The 26,724-nt window shown below is 33.7% G+C and overlaps 1 protein-coding gene across 1 annotated transcript in view; it reads right to left on the bottom strand.

Annotated features, from left to right (window-relative positions):
• Positions 1-26,724, bottom strand: part of VPS13B (vacuolar protein sorting 13 homolog B) — a 770,486-nt gene that overhangs the window by 682,207 nt on the left and 61,555 nt on the right. Inside the window, exons 8-15 of the mRNA XM_039218135.1 lie at positions 25,701-25,969; positions 21,257-21,352; positions 20,661-20,783; positions 20,044-20,181; positions 19,026-19,113; positions 12,154-12,345; positions 7,680-7,849; positions 4,532-4,726 (exon numbers count right to left, since the gene is read on the bottom strand). Of these exons, the coding sequence (XP_039074066.1) occupies positions 4,532-4,726; positions 7,680-7,849; positions 12,154-12,345; positions 19,026-19,113; positions 20,044-20,181; positions 20,661-20,783; positions 21,257-21,352; positions 25,701-25,969 (1,271 nt within the window). The remainder of the gene's footprint in view (positions 1-4,531; positions 4,727-7,679; positions 7,850-12,153; positions 12,346-19,025; positions 19,114-20,043; positions 20,182-20,660; positions 20,784-21,256; positions 21,353-25,700; positions 25,970-26,724) is intronic.

Below are 26,724 nucleotides of genomic sequence, written 5' to 3'. Positions count from 1 at the left end.
AAAATCAAAAAGACCAACAATAACAAGTGTTAGTGAGGATGTGAAAAAATAAAAAATGTGGTAGTAGAACAGGAAAATGACTTAATAATCCCTTTGGGAAAAAAAGTACTGTAGTTCCTAAAAATGTTAAAAATAATTAACCATTTAACCAGACAACTCCACACCTAGGTATATACCCAAAAGAAATGAAAACCTATTTTCATACAAAAATCCATACACGGATGTTCATAACTATTATTCATAATAGCCAAAAAGTAGAAACAATTCAAATGCACATCAACAGATAAATGGATACACAACATACAGTATATTCATATATTATTCTTCAGCCATAAAAAAGGAATAAAATCCTGATACATGCTACAATATGAATGACTCTTAAAAACACTATGCTCAGGGAAAGCCACCAGTCACAAAACAACATATGCTGTATGATTTCATGTATATGAAATGTCCAAGGGGCACCTAAGTGGTTTAGTTAGTTAAGCACTGGACTCTTGATTTTGAGCGGAGGTCATGGTCTCACAACTGTGAGACCCTGCCCCAGTTCAGGCTCTGCGCTAGGTGTGGAACCTGATTAAGATTGTCTATTTTCTCTCAGAAAAGAGGGAAGAGAAGAGAAAAGAGAAGAGAAGAGAAGAGAAGAGAAGAGAAGAGAAGAGAAGAGAAGAGAAGAGAAGAGAAGAGAAAAAAAAAGAAAAGAAAAGAAAAAGGACCAGAATAGGCAAAGACATAGAAACAGGAAGTAAGTTGGTGGTTACAAGGGGTAGAAGGGAAAGAGTTAAATTGGGAGTGATTGCTAATAGGCAGAGGGTTTCTTTTGGGGTTGATGAAAATGTTCTGAAATTAGATACTGGTAATGATTGAATTCTGAAAATACTAAAAATCACTCATTTCTGTTCTTTTAAAAACATGAATTATATGTAAATTGTATCAATAAAGTCACTATTTAAAAAATTAAAAATCTTAAAACATACCTAAAATCTACTTTAACCATGACACTCATACTAGTCCCACTGGCCCCACACCACACCCAAACCACTTAAATCTACTTTCAAGAACTGGGATGTCTCCTGTCCACTTGTTTGTTATACCTTCATCTACATGTTATATCTCATCTACCTGTGAGCAATATTTAGCATTATTCTGTTTTCTTCATTTAAATAAATGGCACCATACTTATGTATACCATTGTGCTCCTTGGATTCCCACCAAAACTTACATTGTGGAGAGCTACCCCTGTGAGTATATCCAGACCTCCAGTTGTATGTATTTTCATGTGCAAAAATTTCTCTAGGACAGAGATCAGCAAGCCACAGGTCAAATTTCACCCAATGCCTGTTTTTGTGCTGCCTATGAGCTATGAATAATTTTTACATATGAACATTCAAAATCCATTTGGTGACAGGGAAAACTAAGGGGGAACCCCAGTGATGTTAAATGTTACCCCAAGAATTCCATTCTTCTCATTAGTAAAACTATATTACAAAAAAAGTGTATTCTATTACATTTTTAATTTCATCAACTCAAAATCTATGGAAATTTGTTCCCCTATTACTTAAGTATTTCTATGATATAGTAAATTTTGCATATAAAGTCTAAAATAGTTACCATCTGACCTTTTAAAGAAAAATTTTTTGACCTCTGCTTTAGGATAGACATTGAAAATTGGAATAGATGGGTATGAGACAGATTTGTTTTCAAATTTATTAGATCCTGCAGAAGTGCTCTCCAAAATGATACCAATTTATACACACCAGCCATGTATGAAAGTAACGTTTCTCCAAATCCCCATAGAATACAATTTTGTTGAGGCTCAAAATTACCAAATCTAAAAACTCCAAAAGGTTTTGATTCTACTATAATTTCCTTGACTTCTCTGAAGCATCTGCCATAGCTGATCCTTATGAATAACAAGGTCTTAAATTTATACATAATTCTATAGTTTATAGGGTGCTTCTATGAACTTACTTTCTTCATGTTTCAAACATTGGATGCTTTGCAATGTCCTTGCTACTTGATGCTGTATATATATACATATATGTGTGTGTGTGTGTACACACACACACACACATTCAAAGGATGCATTTAGCAGTTAAATAAAGAGGACCTGATAAGACATACTAAAGTAAGTTCCATCTGCAGGTTTTCTTCACATATCCATGCCAACTCTCCCAATTAAAAAATTTAATTATAGGGGTGCCTGAGTGATTCAGTTGGTTAAGCGACGGACTTCAGCTCAACTCATGATCTCATGGTTCATGGGTTTGAGCCCCACATCAGGCTCTTTGCTGACAGCTCAGGGCCTGTAACCTGCTTAGGATTCTGTGTCTCCCTCTCTCTCTGCCCCTCCCCTGCCCACAGTCTGTCTCTCTCTCTCTCTCACAAAAGTATTTTAAATATGCATTTAAAAATTTTTAATAAAAAAATAAAAATAAATTTAATTACATGAAATGGGTGCTACATATCATTTTACCATACAGTCACTAGAGTCAAATTTAGGTATACAAAAGTAAAACTTGAGCACTTAAGTATTTAATTGAAAATTACTTACGGCCTAAAATGCCACACACATTAAATAAAGATTTAAATCCTCTACCATAATATTTTAGCACTATAACAGTAAAATTAATCTTTGAAAATCTCCTCAAAGGTTATAGTAATTATGCCAAGTAACATGAACTGCTATAAACTTAACAAATCAGTATTTTGAGTCAGATCCAAACAGTCCAAATATAAACTAAAACTCTCTACCAAATCCTAAACATTTAAAAATGTACCAGGCGAATGAACAAGCATCCAAACTACAATAACATATTCAAGACTCAAGGCTTTATTTTTTAAAGTATTCAATATTCTTAAGGTCAATGCCAAGTTTTTCTACATAATATTCCTGCTCTGCCCAACACTAAACTTCCTGGAACAGTTAACTTATCCATTATAGATAGCTATAGTCAAAGTAACCAAAATATAAAAGAGAACTTTAATGTGTATCCCAAAACATAACTTTATCTAGATTACACTATAACTAACCTTTACATTACCCTGGAAATTTAAGTGAGCTTTTAACATATTAACAATAGTAGTAGTAAACAACTATCACAGTAACTTTTAGGTCAGTATGGAGGACAACCACATTGGTGATGAATGGCTTTGGTGACCATTCTCCTTAAGGATGGGACATGCCTTATTCATCTTTAATGCTGAATGTCTGCAGTATGTAAAGAACTTAGTATTTACCAAACTGATGAATCCTACATAAGCAGAATACCTTAGAAAGGTTAGTGAACTGCTTAAAACTAGGTCTTTTTCAACAAAACAAGGCAAATATTCTGAACATTTTTATCAGATAGTCTAGTCATACAACTATTTTAAAAAATACACTTCAGTAAATTGTAAGAATGAATAAAAAGCATAAATATAGAATATTACCTATATATCTAGCTTTCAAAAATACTTTCTGCTCCTCTACACATGACATAAAACACTGTGATAAATAATTTCAATAATGGCTCCTATGAATCACACTTTCCGGTGTCTACACCCCTTTGAAAGAGGGTCACTCTTTCATCAAGGAAGTCTGCACCATACTCTTAAAAATGGGCTTTGCACAGACTTCTAGGAAATAATGTTCTACTCTACATGGTTTGAAAACAATTTCAACTTCTTAAAGTAGAGATGATCTAAAACTGCAACATTTATATTGGTTTCCTTTGGCCCTACAAATATGGAAATATTTAAGAACTTTGAAACATGAAACAATGAAGAATGAACCAATAAAATCAGGAATATGCTTTTGGAGTCCTCTAATTTTGGAATCCTTTACATGAAATTTAGTGCATTTTTAGTAGTACTTATGCTTAAATTGAAGTTGGTATAGATTTTTTCAGTCATAAAAGAATTTGATTAGACATATGCTGTCTCTACTTAGACTACACATCTGTGTTTGCTTAGCAACACTACTTATTACTCAATATTTTGGTTTATTTATGTACATATAATGGAATGCATTATTTAACAAAAAATATATATATATGGAGCTGAGCAAAGCCTCCCAATAATTAACTTTCTATCACTTGATTTAAAGCATTAAGAGTTCTCCTTTTGTATGAAGAAATTAACATCAATTCAGTAAGAGGAAAGTAAAAAACAAATGTGTGAATTCCTTATATAGCATTATCTCACATAAATGCTCCCCTCAAAGAAATTATAAGTTTTTTAAAATATCCTTATAAACTAAGTGATCCTTCACCCTAATAATTACCATCGATGACATACAAAATCTTCCAAAATCATAATTAACATTATCTTATAAACATCAAGCCATTAATCCCAAATAACTGAAGAAGTAACTTTAAAATACTTATACTTTTATTTAATTATGTTGAATAATGAATATATCTATTATGAACCATTTAAATTTATCTTTGGAATACTAATTCTATGAAGTTACAACTCCAGAGAAAAAAAGCTATTTAATTCTCCGAAAGCAAAACAAATACTAATAAACGAGAAAATTCACTTTTCATACCTTAAGGTAACAGTGTGCATAGCAATAATGAAGCAGATTATCAGATGGCTGAGTAAGACTGCTGACCACATTCACCAACTGTTCAGCATACATTGGCACAGAATGTTCCAGATTAATTTTATCCACCAATATCTGAATGGATGGCAAAGGCCGAAGAGACTGGAAGTTTGTAGTATTCATAAAGTTACTGGAGTTCTAGAAAATAAGAGAGTTCTATTTGTATTTCAGGAAAACAGTGATTGGTGCGCAATGCCATCTATAGAAGTCTGATTGGCATATTTTGCAATGTTATCAAATCAATCTAGAAATGATGACTTCCTATGGGACTCTCTTACCATAACCACAAACACCTTCTATACATTTTTAAGTATGTTCTAGATTTCAAAAAATGTGTATTTATTGTAAAATTATTACTATCCACTTAGCTCAACTTTTTTTCAATCAACTGGAATAGCTTGTTATATGTGCCTCAGCACATTTAAAGGTATTTTCCTAAGCTCAATCATTCCCAAATATTGTCCTAGATATCTCAGAGCCAGCCACCATTTAGATGACTAAGGAACCAAGAAGACTACTTACACAAGAAGCAAAATTTGCAGGATGGAAAAATCTCTGATCCATATCACATCTACTAATAATACATGCTATAGGCTCACAAAATCCTAACAATTTCAAATTAATCTTGGTACTTTCAGTGTTACAGAATCTTTCCAAGCTTCCAAATAAATGCAGGTAGGTTGCAAGATGTCCGGAGTATCAACCCTGATTAGCAAGCAACCCCTTCAGGTCTTAGAAATAACTTACTCCCTTAAAATGCCATACTGTCATTCTCAAAGAGGAACAGTATGACCTTCCATCCAGACATACATGAAAATACGTGGGAAGGGTGGTTTCACAATTTTGTCTTTCATTGTCACAATAATTGGGGAGCAATACTAGGATTTAGCAGGCACTGGCTAAAGATAAAGTAAAAACTACACAATACTTACCCAGTCTAAAAAGTCAACAGTACCATTATTGAGAAACACTGTGCCTAAATTGACTAAGTTGAACATGCTTGAACATGCGTTTCTGACGGTTAATAATTTTTAAACCACTTATTAAGCAATTACTTTACTTTTTCAAGTGATTTTATTTTTGATTACTGAGGTGTAACAAATGGTAAAGCACACAAACATTAGTGAAAAGCTCAACAAAATTTTACATCTGTAACCACCACCCATTTCAAGCACTCTAGAAGGCTCTCCTATATCCCCTCCCATGCAATATACTGGATCACGGCCAGAGTTAGCCAATACTCACTCTCATTTCAATCACCACAGATTAGTTCTGCCTATTCTTGAACTTAATGGAATCATACAGTACATACTTATGACTGCCTGCTTTCATTCAACTTAACACCTATAAGAATTATCTGTGTTTTTCTATTCTTGAAGTTAACACTTATCATTACAAAATAACTATTTCTAAAATATTCCTTGGTCCTAAACTCCACATTTTCTGGGGCTAGATTAGCCATACTGTTTTTCCCTTGATTTGCATTTACATGATATATCTTTTTCCATCCCATTAGTTATAACTTGTGTTATAGTTTTCAGTTTCGGAATGCTTTAGTTCTCTTTTTATGGATGGAGGTCTTTTCTGAAAGCTTCCACCTTTTTGTCCTTTTCTTGAACTCATTAATCATAGTTGCTCTGAAGTTCATGTCTAATGCTAATATACTTTTTCTCCATTGAAATTTTCCCCAGATGATCTCTTTACCTAGCAATACAACTGTAAGTAAATGACGGGACAAATAACAAAATGAAACTACTGTATCATAGTCAACTAACTCCCTGTGTATTTCTACAAGTTCTTCTTATTTAAAGTTAGGACAGTTTTTACTTCTATAATTATCATTATGTAGGTATCAAAAGAAATATAACCAAAAAAACAAAGATAACAAATAACACCTTATTAGGTATATGGAAAACACAAAAACCAATAAAATATGTATGGCCTAAAACAAATATTAATCATCTAGGAAGTCTTCACTGACAAAAATAATAATTACTGGGTTCCTAATATGTACAAAATGGTTCATGTGGATCATCTCACTTATTATTACAAATAATTCTAAGAGCTCGGTACCGTAAGGGAACAAGCTCTGTGCCACCCTGACAATCTTACACAAACCCACGGCGACCACAAAGGCAAGATGCAGCCACAGCAGATCTAAGCCTTCGTAGAATATCCCACGACTCTCAGGACATGAGAAGATAGGGGGTCTTGAAAAGAACTTTTTTAAAGTTTTTTTCTAAGGTTTATTCACTTTTGAGAGAGAGACAGAGAACATGCATGGGGGAGGGACAGAGAGGGAGACATAGAATCTGAGGCAGGCTCCAGGCTCTGAGCTGTCAGCACAGGCCGACGCAAGGCTCGACCCCATGAACTATGAGATCATGACCTGAGCCACAGTTGGACACCCAACCAACTGAGCCACCGAAGCGCTCCAGTTTTGTAAAGAACTTCTAAACGGCCACTTCTCACCCTCTTCTCTTGAGGGAGACTGCTAGGAGAACCCTCAGTCAGGTGAGACACAGGGTTTCCACTTACTTTTCTCAGTGTACAGCTGTGACTATGTAATTTCTTAGACGAAGTGTGAAATTGAACTCTTGACAACAGGGTACCCTACGATTGTGCTGCATGTCATTTGGCCCTTTGGTTTCAAAGTTGTCCTGAAAGGGCAGGACAACATTCATCCTTGCTTTTGCTGTCTACATGTAAATAAAAAACTCTGAATCTATCTGGGCTTGTTGCTTCTTTACCAGCTAGCTGAATCTGTCAGCCCACTTGAAAAATATTTTCTTGTTGTAGTTTTTCAGAATAAGTTTAGAAACAAAAGCAAGATGTCATTGTTTGTATATGGACTAACCTCTAGACCCATGCTCAATAATTCTTTATACAGCCTTAGCTTGAGATTTTAAAGTATACATAAATATGTATATAGACATACACACACACAACTTTCTAAGAATTAACAACCATAGTTACATTGCTTTAACATCACCATGGATAACTATATAAGCACTTTTTTTCACTCTATCACCTTCCTCTTACAATAGCACAGGACCTGCAAATAACATAAGTAGTAAACTGTAAAATGTACCTTTTCTCCCAAAATGACAGGCAACAAATGATCTAATAAGTTGAATTCAGCCATGAAAATAGTGCAGGTACATTTGAGGAGAGTAATACTTGTATGTCGAGTAGGTATATATTCCTCCAAAGATGCCACTTCTTCTGGATTCACTGTGGTTTCATTTTCATCCTTAATATCTAAAATGAAATAATGCAAATATAACAAAAAAAATATTTTAAATATCTTTAAAATAATTGACCTTAAAATTATATTTATATTTTTCTTTTCAACAACGAAGCAATTGAAAAATAATGTGTTACGTTTAACAAATAGAAGTTACACTACAATAGAACATAAATTTATGTCTTTACTATATAAAAATTTATGTATTTGAGTTTAAAATATTTTTTAAAACTTTAAAGAAATTTTTAATCTCTTTTGTTAAAAAAATAACAGCTTCTGGTTGTCAAAACACCATTAAGATAATGCAAAAGCTAGCCACAAATTGGAAGATACTTGCTATAGATAGATAGATAGATAGATAGATAGATAGATAGACTCAGCATACTATCTACTGAAGGACTCAGAACATACTAAAACATTTTTAATGCAAAACCTTATAAAAAATCATTAATAAACAAATCAATAGAAAAATGGGCAAAAACATCTGAATAAGCAAAAGATAATATATCCAAATGGCCCAAAATTCTATCAAAATAGCATCTAGATAGCATCATCAAGTATCAGATCAATGCAAATAAGTGTAATCGCATTACTGACACATTAGAATGGTTAAAATGAAAAAGACTAATACTAAGTGTTGGCAAGCATGAAGACCAATCAGCAGCAAACTTTTTACATACAGAGCCACATAGCAAATATTTTATGCTTTGTGGGCTATATAGTCTGTCACAACTACTCAATTCTGCCACTGTAGCACAAAAGTAGCCACAGACAATACATAACTGAATGAGCAGGACTATGTCTTAATAAAACTTTACCTGTAGAAACTGAATATTAAATTTAATATTCATAAAATATAATTCTTTTCATTTTTTCCAACCATTTAAAACACAAAACCCATTATCAGCTCATCTGCTGCACAAAAAAAGGCAGGAAATCATAGTTTGCTCTGCCCCCAGTCAAGAGCAATTAAAACTCTTCAAACTGCTGATAAGAGCATAAAGAGGTTTCACCACTTGGGAAAACAGTCTGAGATTATCTTCTAAAAGCGAACATATGCAATTCTTTTACGTAAGTGACTCCACTCTTTCATGCCGAACAGAAAGGAGTACACGTTTACCACAAGGCATGTACTAGAATGTTTGTGGCATCACTGTCATAATAACCAAAAACTACTCACCAATAATAAAATGGATAATTAAGTTACAGTATATTCATACAAAGGGACACTATTTAACAATGAAATGAATCTCAAACATAATTTAAGCCCAAGCCAGAGACAAAAAATACTCTGTGATTCCATTTACATGCATTATAAAATAAGCAAAATAACTAAATCCATAGTGTCAGAAGTAAGGAGAATGGTTACCCTTGGGGTCAGAGGAGTAACAAGAAAGCACAAAGGGGACTTCTGGAGTGCTCCTAAGTTTCCATTTCTTAAACAGTTACACAGATGTGGTTAAGTCTCCAAACTTCACAGAACTATACCCTTAGGTTTTGTGTTTTCCAATATGTGTATAACGCCTCAATAAATAGTTTAAAAAATGGAGAATCAAGTACTCCAAAACATACACACTCATACCAAGCAGCTCTTACTGTGCACAGTTTTGGTATATATGAATTCATTATCTTTCAGTTCCCACTCCCCCCCAAAAAAAGCAGTTCAAGTATCAGTTACCACAGTATAATAACTACATAAAGTACAAGACTTAACTACTAGTTCTTTAATCCACAAATCATAACAAATAAAAAATGTGCATCATGATCAGTGATCAATCATGTCACTTCTTTCAAAGTCTCTCAGGTTTGGTTACTGGTATCTCATACCTATTATTTAACTCATGTACAGACAGCAAAGCATGTAGTTGTACTGCCTCCTTGTTTGCAGTGATAAACCCATGTGACATTTTACAAATGGATAATTTAAACAGAACTGGCAATCAAAGATGAAAGTGCAGCGAAGAAACAGACTGGTAACATACAAGGAGTTAAAGGTGACTGTGGGAATATCAACACTGTATCACTGGATAGAGTCTTGCTGTGTAGCCAGGGGAACTTAGTGAAGACAAACTTATTGATGTTCAAGTGGTTGTGATCAAAAGAATAAAGAGGTCTGAACATGTCCCACAGGAAGTACTGCAAACAAAACACTTCCCATTAAAGGAACTCTCAGAGGTGTTCACATCATTTAAGTGTGCAGGAATCTAATCCAAACTTGGAAGTGTGACAGTTTGCTAAAAAAAAAAGGAAAGACAACCATTCTATATTCTCAGTTCTATGACAAGACGACAAGCACCATTTAAATTACTCTTAATTTTTTCTTTTACAAAGAAATAAAACTCATACTTTCTTACTATTCCCTTTCCATTTTTTTTCATTTCTATATACATTCATACAAGTAAGAAGTGCTTTCATGTTTTGACAGCAATATCCAAAAGTGTGAAACAATTCCAATTTGTCCCACTGATTATGATCGCTTTCCATGATTTCAGCTGGTACATTTTTATGGTTCCTACTTACCAAAGTGAGAATTGTCTGTATATTAAACTAAAATGAACAGCAGTATGTATATGTGTGCATACACATACACACACACACACAAAATCAGAGATGATAAACTGCTTCAGATAAAAATTCATGCGATATATACATGGGGGGGGGGGCATAAGATTCCACTGTAGAAGATACTGCTAATTACAACCTTTCTTTTACCAACAAAACTTCTGAACTTTAGTCCAGTATTGGAACTCCCAAAACTATACTTTCCAGCCTCCCCTGCTGTTAGGTATAGAGACATGTAACTAGGTTTTGGTCAATGGGTGACAGAGCCATGTTATTAAACTACATACCAACCATTGTCTCTTGTTCCCCCTTTCCTGTTGATTCAAATTCAATACTGTAATGTATCATCCTATCATGTGGATGAGATGTGTCTCGGAGGATGGTAGAATAACAAGACAGAGTGTCATGTCTGGGTCTAAGACAACCTGCTGGAACAGTCACCCTAAACCCCTACAGCACCTACCAGCTTGAACTTCTACATGAGAAAAACAAATTATGTACTGATTTTTGTGTGAACCTACGTTTTCATTTCTCTGGGGAAAACGCCCAAGAGGACAGTTGCTAGGCTATATGGCAGCTGAATGTTTAGTTTTTAAAGAAACTGCCAAACTGTTCTCAGAAGTGGCTCTAGATTATATATTCCCACCAGCAATGAATGAGTGATCCAGTTTCTTCACATTCTCCCCGATCTTTGATTTTAGCCATTCTATACATACTCTCCTAACACTTATAAGAGTGTCTGCAATGGAGTAGGCATTCAAGCAAGGTGCAAGAAATGAATGCATAAACATGTCAAGCACTTACAATGCACTAGGCACTGTGTTATATGCTATTACATACACTAATCTTTCAAAGTAGGTCCTATTAGTGTAACATTTACGATAGCAGTAAAGTTGCGATGACAAAGATCAAATAAAAAAGTTTGAACCAGCAGAAGTTTATTTCTTTAACACGAAAATCTGAGTCCGGCTTGCACTTTTCCTTTTAAAGTAATGGCCCAAACACATAAACTTCTGCTCCCATCCTGGTAGCCAGAACCTTGAGGCATGGGACAATACTTGGGATATGTCATCTTTATTTTTAACATAAAAATTTCTATCATAGAAATTTCTTTTACCATAAAATAAGAGACTAATGGATATTGGGGAGACAATTTGACCATTTCTGTCACAATAATTAAACTTATTATAGTGACAGCAAAATGGAAAATCAGTAATGTTACTTAAATTTCCCAAGGTAAGAAGCAAGAGTCAGAATTCAAACCACAGTCTGACCCCACAGGGGTCCTTTACTCTATTATGCTATTATGTCCTACTCTCAATTGCTCTATTTTAGGAAACCATGATACCTTCATGCCATGTAGAAGAAATCAGGTGTACAGCAAATTCTTTTTTACCAGTAAAACCTAAATCTCCTTGAATGCTAAATGTGTATGTTTGGAGTCCATCTTCATGTCAATTCCTTTTAATTCACTTAAGGGGAGAAAATGGTATTTTAGGAATACACACTGGAAAGAATCCCAAAAAGGTATGGCAATAAAATACTGGCACATACTGGCAAATAAGTACTTATACAAATAATTTCCAAATCTTGACCTCTCCTGTAACTTCTACACACCTTTATATTCTTTAACAACTAAATACATGAAAAGCAGATAGGCAAACTATATTAAAGTATAATTGAGCAAAATACAAATTGGATTATAAAATCATTCAAATCAACAACCAGGAGATTCAAAATTAAACCAAAAACAAACCTGGTTTTAGTCCACTATATGGTTCATACTCATGTTCCAAGGCACAAACAATCATTTTCAAAATTCTATGTACTGCACTGCTATCCAAACGAAAATCGAGAGGACCTATAACAAGGCTTTTGGTAGACTTCTCCTGAACTATTCCCGTATCTTCATTTTTCCCTGAAGAAAAGTCTTGTTGATTTGCAGAACCTACAAGAAGCCAAATCTTATATTAATATCTTAAGCAATCAGATATACCAATTTTAATATTACTCTTATCTTTTTAGTTTATAGCTTAATGCCTTAAAACCAATTCTTCATTGGCTGAATACACAGAACACTGCCCATCTAGATTCTTCTCTATACAGATGAGACAGTATCATCAACAAAAAAACATTGATTCAAATAACAACTATCCCTATAATCTATTTAATATTACAAGAAGCGCTATAAAACTGAAACAGTCATTCTCAGGAAAACTATTCTCTAAAATCTAACTGGCTAATTAATATCCAATAATTCTATACACAATACTATTATGTTGACTGGAAAACATGAGTGAAGAAAGTTGCATTTTACTATTTTATCTTAGAAGCTTCACTGAAAAATAGATTGTTTACAATTACATGTTCACAGGGTACTGTAAGAGTTGTATAGTTGACCATGGAAATGAACAAGAGATACTACTCGCTTTAAACTTTTTCCAGAATAAAATTATTATAGCCATGCTTCATAGTGCAGAACCCAAGTTCTTCAATCACTTATCACCCCACATATTGAGGAGGCACCAAGGCCTATCTTCTAAGAAAAATCTTGGCTCTACCTACAGGTATTTCTCCTTATCTAATATGTATACTCCTTATACAGGGATTCAGTTTTGATACATAAATCATCTGTTATAAGTGACAACATATGGTAATTTATCATTCTTTAATATTTTTTAATGTTTATTTTTGAGAGAGTGAGAGAAAGAGTGCAATCGGGGGAAGGGCAGAGAGAGAGAGAGAGAGAGAGAGAGAGAGAGAATCTGAAGTAGGTTCCAGGCTCCGAGCTGTCAGCACAGAGCCTGACGTAGAGCTCGAACCCACAAGTCGTGAGATCATGACCTGAGCTGAAGCAAGACGCTTAACCAACTGAGCCACCCAGGGGCCCGGTAATTTTTAATTCTTAAGCCATTTAGTTTATTCGCACAAAACAGGAAAGTAAGACTTCCTAGCACTAATACCTGTAGAATCTAGAAAAGCCCTATTAAACACAAAAGTCCTGTATCTACACCTTCTAATAACTTTTTCAAGAATACATTTCTGTAATTTCAAACAAAGGAGTTCAGTTCAATCTTTAGTCTCAGTGCTATAAAGAAAAAAATTATTCATACATTAAGGTGACCACAGACTTAAATGTCACATCAAATAAAACAATCAAAGTTAATCTTATACATGATATGCATATATATAATAAAAACATAAATAATATATATAGACAAATAATACTGAGTCACATCAGAAATTAGGTATAGGGGCACTAGGATGGCTCTTAAGCATCTGAATTCAGCTAAGGTCACGATCTCTACATGTTCATGGATTCGAGCTCCATATCAGGCTTTGCACTGACAACTCAGATTCTGTCATCCTCTCTCTCTACCCCTCCCCCATTAGCAGTCTCTCCTTAAAAATAACCATTTAAAAAAAAATGTTTTCTAATTAGGTATAAATAACATGCCATTCACATAAAGAACTAGACCTAAGCCAGGCAAACCTGTTAGGGAGGGTAACTTGAAGACAACAACAAAAAAATTTGGTTATAAGCTCAGAGCCTGGAGCCTATTTCAGAGTCTGTGTCTCCCTCTCTCTCTGACCCTCCCCTGCTCACGCTGTCTTTCTCTCTCCTAGAAATAAAAAATATATATATTAAAAAAAAATTTTGGTTATAAATCACAATATGCAAAGCATGGAAAGTGCCCTGTTTTGAGTTCCATAAGGGCTATTAGGGCTTCCTAAATAAATGTAATTTTATCAGAAGACCCTTTTTTTAGTCATCAAATTGTCTCTAAAATAACAAAAGCCTATAAGCTTTTTTTTTTTTCCCCCAGATAATACAACTTGATTACAAGGCAGTTTAAGTTTAGATGCCAGTGGCTTGTCTGAATATAAAATTGCAACGGGCTTTTAGCTAGATCGTTTCAGTAAGGTATTAACTGGACCCACCCTCAATATGTTTGGGTCAAGCCAGCCCCCTGAATGTTTGACTACTCTCATTAAGAGTCAACACAACATCCACGTAGTCCAGTGAAAAGAAAGGACTTAACCAGTCTCCCTGGGACAGCCAGAAGCAACAGCGTCTACACTGCCCCTATCTTCCTATATGTACTTTTATACCTACGGATACAAAACATTTTTCTTCCTATTCTGCAAGCTATCAAAACTACCCCACCAAGCATTTATATTGTCAGTGTGCACATATCCCCAGCTGTCCTCTCTCACTAGAGATTCACCTACTTTCTTCACCCACGGCTTCTCATTAAAGTTTGCTTGTAACTTCTACCTTGGGAGTCTTTTTTTTTTTTTTTTTTTTTTTTTTTTTAAGAAGAAAGAGTCTGCTTTAGCTCCATGCTATGAGCTAGAAAATTAACTCCTATACAAAATAATGTAAGAATCAAGTCCTTCTATTCCAGCATTCCCTTCAATTAACACCAACACTGTCCCAAGACATCCAGAGATACACGAGCAATGAGCCATGATGCCTCGCTCTCATCCTTGCCCTCAGTTCAGTAACTGTTTCAATTTTACCTCTTTATAGCTCTCTAAAATTTGCCTTTTGTAGGCTGTATTTTCAGCTTTTATTTTAGGTCCAAAAAAACGTGTGGAGTAACTTCCCAAGAAAGACTTGAAAGGCACTAATCATAATAACAAATATTCAAACAGTTATGTTAATAAGAAATATTTCAATTTAGTTTGTAAAACACTGAGTGCTTTCAGGCAGCATAATAAAAAAATAACTGTCAGGGGCGCCTGGGTGGCTTAGTCGGTTTAGCGTCCGACTTTTTCTTTGGTCATGATCTCGCGGTTTTTGGGTTCGAGCCCTTCTTTTGGCTTTGTGCTGACTGCCAGCTCTGAGCCTGGAGCCTGTTTCAGAGTCTGTGACTCCCTCTCTCTCTGACCCTCCCCCTGCTCATGCTGTCTCTCTCTCTCTCTCTCCTAGAAATAAATAAAACATTAAAAAAAAAAAAAAACTGTCAGAAAATGCTTATCAATACCAAGCAGTAGCACAGGAAATTTATTAAGTGAATTTTTATTTATATGTCATTTCATAATGTGGGTAAAGTACTAACTACTATGGCATTTATCACAACAAAAATAAATATAGTTTTTTGTACTGCATACTAGTTTCTTGCATTTATTAGAATACTATCATGAACTCACTTTAAACACACCAATCATCCACTTTCAAAATTTCAGAATTCACTACAAATTTTTCAAAATTCTTAGTTTAGTATACATTTAGATACTTATTTAGGGTATTTTGGTAATTTGGAATACATAAACAAATAAATGTCAACGGACACTAAAACAAGCATTTTAGATAAAATATTTCTTTATATTATTTAATATTAATCTCTGTGAGAATTCAAAATACTTTTAAGTTCATTCTACAAATGTCTTGTTTCAAGTAATCAAAGAAGAAAATCTGAATATAGTCGTTATGAATGCAGGCTGTACAGTCTGACTGGCTGGGTTCAAATCCCACAGAATAGGTATGTGATGTTGATCAAGTTACTTAACTTGTCTAGGACTAGCTGTTTTCATCATTTGTAAAATGAGGATAAGGTTATCTACCTTTAGGGTTATTATGAGGACTGAACAAGTTAATACATGTGAAACACTCAGAATAGCACCTTCCATTTAAAACCATTTAATAAATAATCGTTAATCATCGTCGCCATAACCGCATTATAAATGAAGATAGAATCACAATGAGAAACAAACATATAAACACAATTACCTAAAAGCAGGCAAGGAATAAACAGATTATTGAATAAATGAATACATTTTTCAAGTACATGCAATATTCACAAATTAACAGTGAAATTTTATTTTATCAAAAAAAAAAAAAATCCCTATCTGCACAACTGAGAAAGTAGATGTGTAGTAGTAGACCAAAAGCAACACAGTAATTACCACAAATCTCACAACAGTAAGTTTCCTCTGGTGAAGAAGGGAGAAGAGTGTGATTTTTAAAAAAGAATGCATAGAATGCATATTGGATGCAGATACTGTCCTACTTCTTGGCTTAGTGTGGAGAATACACAGGTGTTTCATTTATAATTCTTTGCTATTCTGCACATAAATGTATGTTTGTATTTTATAACCTAATAGTTTGTTTTTAAAAAGTTAAGGACTCAGGGATGCCTGAGTGGCTCAGTTAAGTGTCCAACTCTTAATTTTGGCTTAAGTTATGATCTCACAGTTCATGAGTTCAAGCCCTACTAAGCTATCAGTTCAGAGTCTGTTTCAATTCTGTCTTCTTCTCTCTGCCCCTCCCCCATTAGCACTTTCTCAAAAATAAACATTAAAAACAATTTTTAAATTTGTTGTAAATAACATTCCATTCACAAAGAACCATTGTCTTCCAGAGCTACACCAGGCAAACCTGTCTCCCTCTCTTTCTAACCCTCCCCAGCTCTCTCTCTCAGATATAAATAATTTAATTAAAATTAAAAAGGACTCAGATATTTATAACACTGTACACTATTCATGGAAATGGAAAATATGAAAAGTGTAACAGTTAACAAACCACCAATTTCTTACACAGACCATATACAAGCACAGTAGCAAATATAAACTATGTTTCCATAGTATATGTACGAATAAAATTTTTCAGTGCTGAGTTTCCTTCCTTGAAGAACAGCTACTTGATACTCTACCTCCTAAAAAGATACCAAATCCACAGCACATGTATAAGCCTCCATTCTAAGCCAGAAGAAACATATCATTTCACATTTGGTAACTATAACACTATAGCAACTTATAAAGTTCTTAGAACACAGACTTCTGAGTTACCCTCTCCTATATATATATAAATGGCTACTAAACATCTCTACCTCCATGTCCACAGGTAACTCAAAACACATTTTACCAGGGCACGTGGGTGGCTCAGTCAATTGGGCATCTGACTTCGGCTCACATCATGATCTAGTGGTTCCTGAGTTCGAGCGCCACATGGCACTCGCTACTGTCCACACAGAACTCACTTCAGATCCTCTGCCCCGGCCCCCCACTTCGTCCCAACTTGCACTCTCTCAAAAATAAATCAAACATCAAAAAAAACCCTGTTTTCTTCCAAAATCTTTTCTTGTTTCTATCTTCCTTAGTGGCTATGCTATCCTCCAAGTAACTCAAGACCAAAATCTGATACACAAAATAATATTTAAATAAAGCAATGCAAAGGCAGTGAGTGAACATTTTATGCACAGAATTAAATCAATCTGAAAGAGTAAGAATCAGGAAGCCAGTAAAAAAAAAGCAATTAAAATCTAGATAAAACAGCATATTGAATGAGAATGATAACAGTGAAGTTTACAAGAAGTAAATGAATTTAAGATAGATTTTGTAGATAAATTTTGACAATTCATTTTTTTGTCAGGCGTCAATTGGTCAAACTGACGAACTGGAAGCTAGAAAAGGAGGAGTGTGTCATGATGATCCCTAGGTTTCTGGCTTGAGGAACCAGAAGATAGAACAATGTTCCAAGACTGAAACTAGAAGAGAAGCAGCAGTAGATGGTCATAGGGATTTTAATAATTCCATTTGAACATATTCAGTTTTGAAATATTCGTGAAACACATAAAGAAGTAAAAATGTCAAATATGCATTGGATATTATAAATTGAAAGAAGTTTGGACTAAAATAACAAATATGTGCATAAACAACATATAGAAGGTACTTCAATCCATGTAAAAGAATAAGATAAACTTCAGAAAAGAGTTCAGGGAAAAAAGTAAATCCAAGGTTTATCAAGGAGACAACATTTAGAAATCCATTACAAAAAGAGGAAGCAGAAAATTACTGTCCTTTCTGTTTTCATCTAACAAAACTTCAAGATCAACTCCTCTGTGAAGTCTTTAACCCCACACATAAAAGTAGTCACTTTCTAACCTAGACTCTTGGCTCTGCATCTATACTACTGTTCTTAACGTGCTGTATATAATCACTGAAGTGCATAAACACTACCTATTAGTTTCTGGAGAAATGCTTTGGTCTTCTTACCATTTACTACATCTAACTCATCACCTACCATACAGAAATGATTTCTTAATATATGAAAAATTAACAACAAAAAAGGATAAACCTATTTTTACTAGGTTTTCAATGCAAAAATAAAGATTAGAATAAGCACAATATAGTAATAATGACAAACACATAAAATATCAGTTAAATTTTGAAAAACATTTTAATAAATGAAACATATAATAAAAGACTATGTATCTATAGTCTCCAAAATTTATGTCCACTACTCTGCTTGAAACAACAGTTACTTAAATAAAAAGATCTATATAAACTCCAAAATGTTATTTAATACATAAAAGGAAATGTTTATGCTTTCTGACAACTTAACGTAATATGAAATTTGATGTATCAAACTTTTACTATTGGGTACATAACAGAACTAAATCTAGTTGGTTATATAAAATGTCTCCTCAACCTGCTACATGAAGATTAAAAATATAAGTGTCTAACCAAATTCTAACATGATATTAAAATTACACCATTCCCTAAAGTAACAGGAGGTAAATCTGATGTAACAGATGACAACCAGTGAAGTACTAACTGATTCTGAAAGTCTTTTGTTTCTGTTTTCAAGGAAAAGCAAAAGTAAAGAAACGAAACTAGTACCTTTGCCACTGATGTTCTCCATTGTATACAGGTAATCCATGTAAAAAGCCCCAAACCTTTGCATTCCAGCTATCTCAGTGTATGTCTCCTGCCAACAAAGAAAAGCAATTAGAACACACATTGTATAGAAGAGACTTTTGAGTTTAAAACCTGATAGGTCAAGAATCAGATACACATCCTTAGACAGAACGTGTATCAGTTCAAAGGATTACCAAAACAAAAGAACAGCGGCTATCCAAAGAATTCACGTCTAAGAAAGGTAATGTTAACACTACAATAGACCACACAAAAGGACATCCAAAACTCTATTAGACATTTTACCACTTTTATCAAAAATGTCTGGTTAATGAATACCTATAATGGAATAGGAGAGTATACCATTCACCTTTATTAACATCACAAAACTGTCTAATATATATACTCTCAAATATATTTAATCTTTAAATAATCTAGTACACTTAAATGAAACTTAAATACTAAAGACAGACTAAAATATTTATAATATATGTAAGTAGGCAGATTAAAATTAAATTCTTTATAAAAGTAAACGTAGTAAAAAGAGTTAAAATGTATTTTATTTATTCTATTATATTAACCTTCAGGTAAACTTTTTTTCATGTTTAATTTATTCCATTAGAAGTACACTACTTTTATATAAAATATTCAGATAACACTAAGTTACATACATAGTAAAATGTTAAATTATTCATCTCTTCCCATTAATCCCATACAGAAAGGAACTAAAATTAGAAGACAACTCTACAAGTTTCCTCCATGACTATTTTACCATTAGAGAATGGAGAAACCAACTAACTGGCTACATACAATATATAAGTAGAGACCTTCTTGCACTCTTCAAACTTCTCTAAAGGTAAAAGCTGGACAATGCTCTAAATGGTTCAATGAACAATACATTCAGAATATATTACTTGAGAAGAAAAATGGCAATCACAAGTATTCACACAAAGTATCCACCCTAACAGAGCCTAGAAACTGGCTCAACTATATATTCTCTAACCTTATGATGAACTGCATCCAAGATAAATTCTGCACGAGTACCATTATTTTCTGGACTTCGGTAATCAAACAATGAGTTTGTAAGGTATGTCAAACCTTTCATACTCAAATTTTCACCACAAATGAAGAAACAGGCTTCCTGAAAATAAATACAAATTTCTTAACAGGAGGAAAAATCATTAAACTGTTAAAGAAAATAAAACCTTGGTTTCATAATACCCATTCAGTAGTCCATAGAAATCACTACAACTTGAAGCCCTATAAAAAGACAAGGAACGTTGTCTCCATTTTCACTGCGTATTTTAGCAAAGAACATTTTAACAAACCAAAAAAGAACTCCAAGTAGCTGCCATAAACAAGAAAGAAGAAACATTTATGAATTGGGAAGTATTTGGAACTACTGTCCAGGTGTTAAGTGCTACCAACTTTCTAAATTCCCCTGAGCTCTATAATTTCTTACAGGGCAAAACAGTAAAGTTCCTCTCTTAAGCCAAAGATATATGTAGTCTAACAAATTTTTTTGGTACGGTTAAGCACTTCAATAAGCACTTCATTATCCCTGCCTTCTATCCAAAGAAAAAAACAAGAGGAGGAGAAGAAACGGAGATTTTGACTTACAGTTTCACTTCTATTCATATTCTCTTCAAAATCTTTAACACCCATAATTCCTTTAAGGCACATGGCTCTGCAACCTACAAAACCAATCTGGCAATCAAAAAAAGGCTCTCCCATCATGAGGGCCTGTAAGAGTGAAGGAAACATTAGAACTAAGAATTTGAATTTCATGAAAATGTTATAGGCTTTCATTGTAGAATTTCTAAATTAGGAGAAACAACTTCTTTAGGATTATGGCCTTTGCAAATTTATTCTCCTCAGATCATAAACCCTACTAAATTAAGAAATAGCTAACTTGTCTCTGTATCCTCAAATCTGTGTATCCTCAATGACTGGCACCTTATGAACATTAATCTACACATACAAATGAGCTCACACAAGTTAAATGAAAAACATAAAAGGAAAAATTAACACTCCATGTTACAGTAGAATCTTTGTTAAGTATTTCAACCAATACTACTGGTGACTAAAATAGAAATATAAAACCATAAATGTATTTTAAACATACCACTTATGATAAAAGCCTGCATTTATTAAATATTAACTCTAAAAGCCATGCAAAAAGTTTTAAAAATATATGTTCAATGTTGAAAGATTACCTCAACTGTAGTTCCTTCTTGTTCCCAACACAATACTTCTTTAGATTTTACTTTCTGAGGGCTATAATAACTACTCTCAGCTTGCATTTCAGTGAGCTAAGAAACAATGTAAGAATATTAAGTAAAATTAGTATTAGGATAGCAATAAACTGTCATTATTATGATAAATTGATGGAAACTGGGCCAATTTTAAGACTCAGGAGATTTAATTATTAAGCAGGAAAACAGGTGCAACAAAAACAGCTGTGACAGATTATCCATGGTATAAAGGTTGAACATGCTAGCCTAAACTCACAGAGAATTTAAGTATCATCTTATTTTTATTTAACTCCTTTGTCTTAATATTGCTTGAAAAGGTAAATGCTGTGTAAACTCTAAGTCTTATAGTTATGATTCACATATTCTGCAAAAAATTTCTATGTATTTTAACCTCAATTCAATATACATTCAACCAGGCTTAGTTCAATCATTTCCAAAATTTCTCCCAAATTTTTCATCAAAAAGAAAATTATGAAAAGACACAAACAGAGTCAACAAAACTTATTCTAGTTCTGTGAGGGAAGTAGGACCGTGGATGTTTACTTTCAAAGTTATGTGTCCCATAGTATGTCTCAGACTCATTCAGTGATGCAAACACTTAATGGGTGACAGCTGGATAACAAGTACTAATCAAGATGCTGCCAAAACAACAACTCTTGCACCCCTGAAGCTTACAACACATAACTCGTACGTATCCAAAAACGAGAAAAATTATTTTCCAACGGTAGTTTTCTAAATGCAATGTGGTATCCTGGTTGGGATCATGTTACAGAAAACAACATTATAAAATGCAATTAAAGTCTTGAATTTAATAGTAATTGGCGTCCCAGTTTTGACAAATGTACTATGATAGCATAAGATGTTAACAATAGGGAAACTGAGTAATGAGTTACTGTGAACTCCCTACTTTGCAAGTCTTCTGTAAATCTAAAACTGTTTTAAAATAAAATTTCTATATTTTTTAAAGGTATTCTGCCTGTGTTTGCTAATGAGACCCTTCCTTAAACTCCTATGTAGTCGATGGATTCTTCAAACATAAATGCAAAGTCAAAGATCACATTAAAAAACTTTTAAAAAAACAAACAGGGGTGCCTTGTTTAAGTGTCGAACTTCAGCTTCAACACAGGTCATAATCTCGCAGTTCATGAGTTTGAGCCCCATGGAGGGGTCTATGCTGACAGGCTCCAGCCTTGAGCTTGCTTCGGATTCTATGTCTCCCTCTCTGCCCCTACCCGGCTCAAGCATGCATGCTCGCTCTCGCTCTCTATCCCTCTCTCTCTCAAAAATAAACATTAAAAAAATAAGTTATAAAAACAATATTTAACTTACGTCAAGTAGAACTAAGCCAAAAAGTTATTTTAAGCATGATAACTTCTTTATACTTAAAATCAACTAATTATTCTCCTTTTTATAGCAAATAGTTTATTCCATATAGGCCTTTATTTCTTAGATGCTTCTAGAACTGGTATATACAATGTTGCTATTTTAAAATACAATTCTATGAAATGCTCAAGTAAATTCAGTATTTTAAACTTGATCACCCTTCAGCTGTCTACAATTATTGTAGAGAAAAAGCAATTAATTGATTAAAAGGACTCAAACATTACAAGAACAATTTTCAACGTGATTTTAAAATGCTACATTTAATTTGGCATGATTTTTGTTGGATTCATATCAACTGTTCAGAATGCTAATGCAGAAACATGACCTTATTTTCTGAACAAAATATGAACCACAAATTAATTCCATACATTCTTTAAATCCAAGCTGAACAATGAACTCTAATGTTTTCCTCCTAAATATCAACATATTTCCCTTAGAGAAACCTTAGAGACATAAATTTTCAAAAAAATTTTTTAATTTATTAACTAATGACAAGTACTGCCCCAACAGTCTATAAAAGTTCTGTATATAATTACAAACTATTATGATTTAGTTTAACACAATTCTTATCAATGAAGAGAAATATACCAGGACAATTTCAAATTTGAAAGTAAATATACAAACATCACCAGAAAAGATAGAACTTTGCTAGCAATCCCTAACTTCCCTCACAAACTCAAAGTAACTTTTTTTGTATCATCTAAAACTGCAAAGTACTGTAAGTTTTCACTTGTGTGGAATTTAAAAACCAAAACAAATGAACAAATAAGAAAAATCAGACCATAAATACAGAGAACAAACTGATGGTTGTCAGAAAGGAGGGGTCTGGGGAGGGGTTGAACAAAATGGATGAAGGAGATTGGGATATACAGGGTTCCAGTTAGGGAACGAATAGGTCAGGGGAATATAAAAGGCACACCATAGGGAATATACTCAATGATACCATAATAGCATCGTATGGTGACAGATGGTAGCTGCACTTGTGGTGAACACACCATAATGTATAAAGATGTGTACAGAGATGTGGAATCCTTTCCTTGTACATCTGAAACTAATGTAACATTGTGTGTCAACTCTGCTCAAAAAATTATTATACCAAGAAAAATTGTAAGTTTAATGTGAGTTCTCTAAATAGTTAATTCATGGTGCTGTTACTAAGATATGTTTATATGTCTTTAAGAACTTAAGCTTGAAGTTGGTCCGAGGATTGTGGGTTATTGTTAAGCTGATTAAGAACTTAAGCTTGTTTATACTTATAATTAATACAATTAAAATTACTGCCAAAAACATCTATTAAGTACAGAGGTGATCATATAATAAATTTTTTTAATTTTTTTAATAAATTAAAAAATAAAATTGACAATACATGTAATGATTGCTGGCAATAGTTGGCTTTATTATATGTTTTAAAGATTTTATTATTTTATTTTTAACTTTACAGACTGATGCATATTCCCTTTCAAAGCTAGATCAGTGAATTTTAACTATGAAATCTGTAATAAAAAATGTGTGCCATAGAAGAATTCAGAAAAAAAATGACGTCACCATAGCACAGCTATTTTATCATTTTTGCCCCAAACTTTATTACCAAAAAAATCTTTTAAACCAATTAAGCTCAACTTTTGCTAAAACTCACTTTCTACCTTTTACAGGGTTTGTCATATTAGAAAATACTTAATGATTTTATTAGAAAAGTCTTTAAAGACTTTAAAAGTATTTTTATCTACCATCTGCTATAGTTATAAATTGTATAGCAAGACACTTCAAGCAGTTAAACAACCGAGTCAAATTAAAAACACCATGAAGGCAAAAACTTGATTTTTTTTTTTTTTCTGTTCCACACTTCCAACATCTAACAAGTTACCTGGAATACTACTTCACAGGTTGAACAGAGGTGTTGACCTCCTTCAGAAAAATGCCTCCATAATAAACCAACAAAGACAAATAAAATTGAAGAAATAAAATCTAAAAAAGAATCCCAAAGTTTTGGACAATGGAAAGCAGATGAGGAAACAGGTAAAAGGATGGATGAATTTATTTGTTCAATATATACCAGGCAATTTCCAAGAGCTGGAGATAACTTTTCAAAGTAGCCTTTTATTAAACTACCACTTACTGAGTTTAGTATACTACAAAGAAAATAATATCCACAACTTCCTGAAAAGGCTATTATTCTTCCATCCACTGATAAACACTTGGGTTGTTTCAACTTCTTCTTTAGAGTGTTTTATTTTATTTTTAAGCAATCTCTATACCCAAATGGTGTGGGCTCAAACCCACAACTCCAAACTCAAGGGTCGCATGCTCAACCAAGAGATTCAGCCAGGGACTTCAGGTTGGTTCAATCTTTTGCCTGTTGTGAATCATGTTTTTATGAACATTCATGTACATCTCTTTGAGTAGAGTTTTGAGTATATACCTAGAAATGGAACTGTTGTCATAACTCTATATTTAAACTTTTTGAGGAACCACCAAACTATTTTCCACAGCAACTATACCATTTTACATCCCCACCAGTGTTCCCATTTGCTTTTAACCAACTCCAGCTAAGATTCCACCAGTGTCAAATCACTGCTCTATTCAAGATCACCAACAATTCCCACAATGCCAAATCTAATGATCCATTCTCACAAATGACCTACTCTGTCAACTTTAAAACATTTATGGCACTCAGCTTCCAGACAGACACTCTTGGTTTTCTGCCTAACTTATTTTCAGTTTCCCACACTATTTCTGCCTCTTCTTTCCAAATACTTAACATCACAGTGCCCCAGAGTTTGGCCCTAGAACCTCTCCTTTTTATCTATACTGATTCTAGCCTTAATAAAATCCTCTCAAATTTATAGACCCAGACCCAACTTCTAATCTGAACTCTAGAGAAGAAATAATTTTATGAAGGACTGCTAGCATATCTTACATCTATTAAGTGTGAAACAAACTTTAAACCAGACCCTTTTCCAGAAGTCAAAATTAATGCATTAAAGATGAAAGAAATATGAACAGCAAAAAAAAGGAAACCTACTTTGAAAGTTACAGTTGCCTTCGTACAATAAAATCCTATAGACACAATAGGATCCTTCAAAGTCTGTGCTTTCTGCTGATGCATGGTTGATGTAGGATCATTCCCAAGGAAGTCTTCCTCGCTATCATCATAACTCACAATTGCGGGCACAAATGACCAGGCCCATGATACCCATCCCTGTGGCTGCTCATCATCTTGCTGTGCATACAGCTCTTGGCCTTTGTACTGAGCAGGATACTGCATATCTATTCTTGTTTCATCTTCAGCACCTAGCAAAATAAAGTCATTTTAAATAAATCAACAGAATTTGACTAAAAGGGAAATTAGGAATGTAAATTCTATAAAAATATTTCTTCCACATTCTTCTTTTGAAATACAAAGTATGAACAAATTATGCACTGGTTATTATTAGTTGAAGCCAGTAATTTAGCATTACTACTCTCAAGTTTCTATATGTTATACTATGTTAATCCCTTATAGTCCATAATTAATGTTAAATGGAGAGTAGTTTATAACATAATTTTAATGTATCTTATAAACACAAGAAATAAATTCATTCTTTACCATTCCATTAACTAAAAACTAACTTCCAAAAATAACACTTAAGTGCTAAAAACCTGAGTTTTCTCAGAAACACAGTATCATAAATATCTAAGAAAGTTCTTTATTTCCTGATGTACCCAATTAAAAAAAAAAAAATGTCAAGCACTCCTAGGCAAAAGGCATCCCCCACTCCAAGGTGTCCAGGTTGCTCACTTGGTTGAGCATCTAACTCTTGATTTCAGCTCAGGTCATGATCCCAGGGTCAAGGGATCAAGCCCCTCATCAGGCTCTGCAATGAGCATAAAGCCTGCTTAAGATTCTGATTCTCTCTCTCTCCCCACACACACACACACATCCCTCTCTCTCTCCCCCCTAACCTCCATGCCCTCTCCTCCACTCTCTAAAATAAAAACAAAATTAAATGCAACCCCCCCAAAAAAAACAATTATCCCTAAGAACAAAAGTATTACAATATAATTAT

This window comes from Hyaena hyaena, unplaced genomic scaffold (assembly GCF_003009895.1).
Source record: "Hyaena hyaena isolate Hyena2069 unplaced genomic scaffold, ASM300989v1 scaffold_737, whole genome shotgun sequence".
NCBI lineage: Eukaryota > Metazoa > Chordata > Mammalia > Carnivora > Hyaenidae > Hyaena > Hyaena hyaena.
The sequence above is the reverse complement of the archived record's forward strand: the minus strand, read 5'-3'. Positions and strand labels throughout refer to the sequence as shown.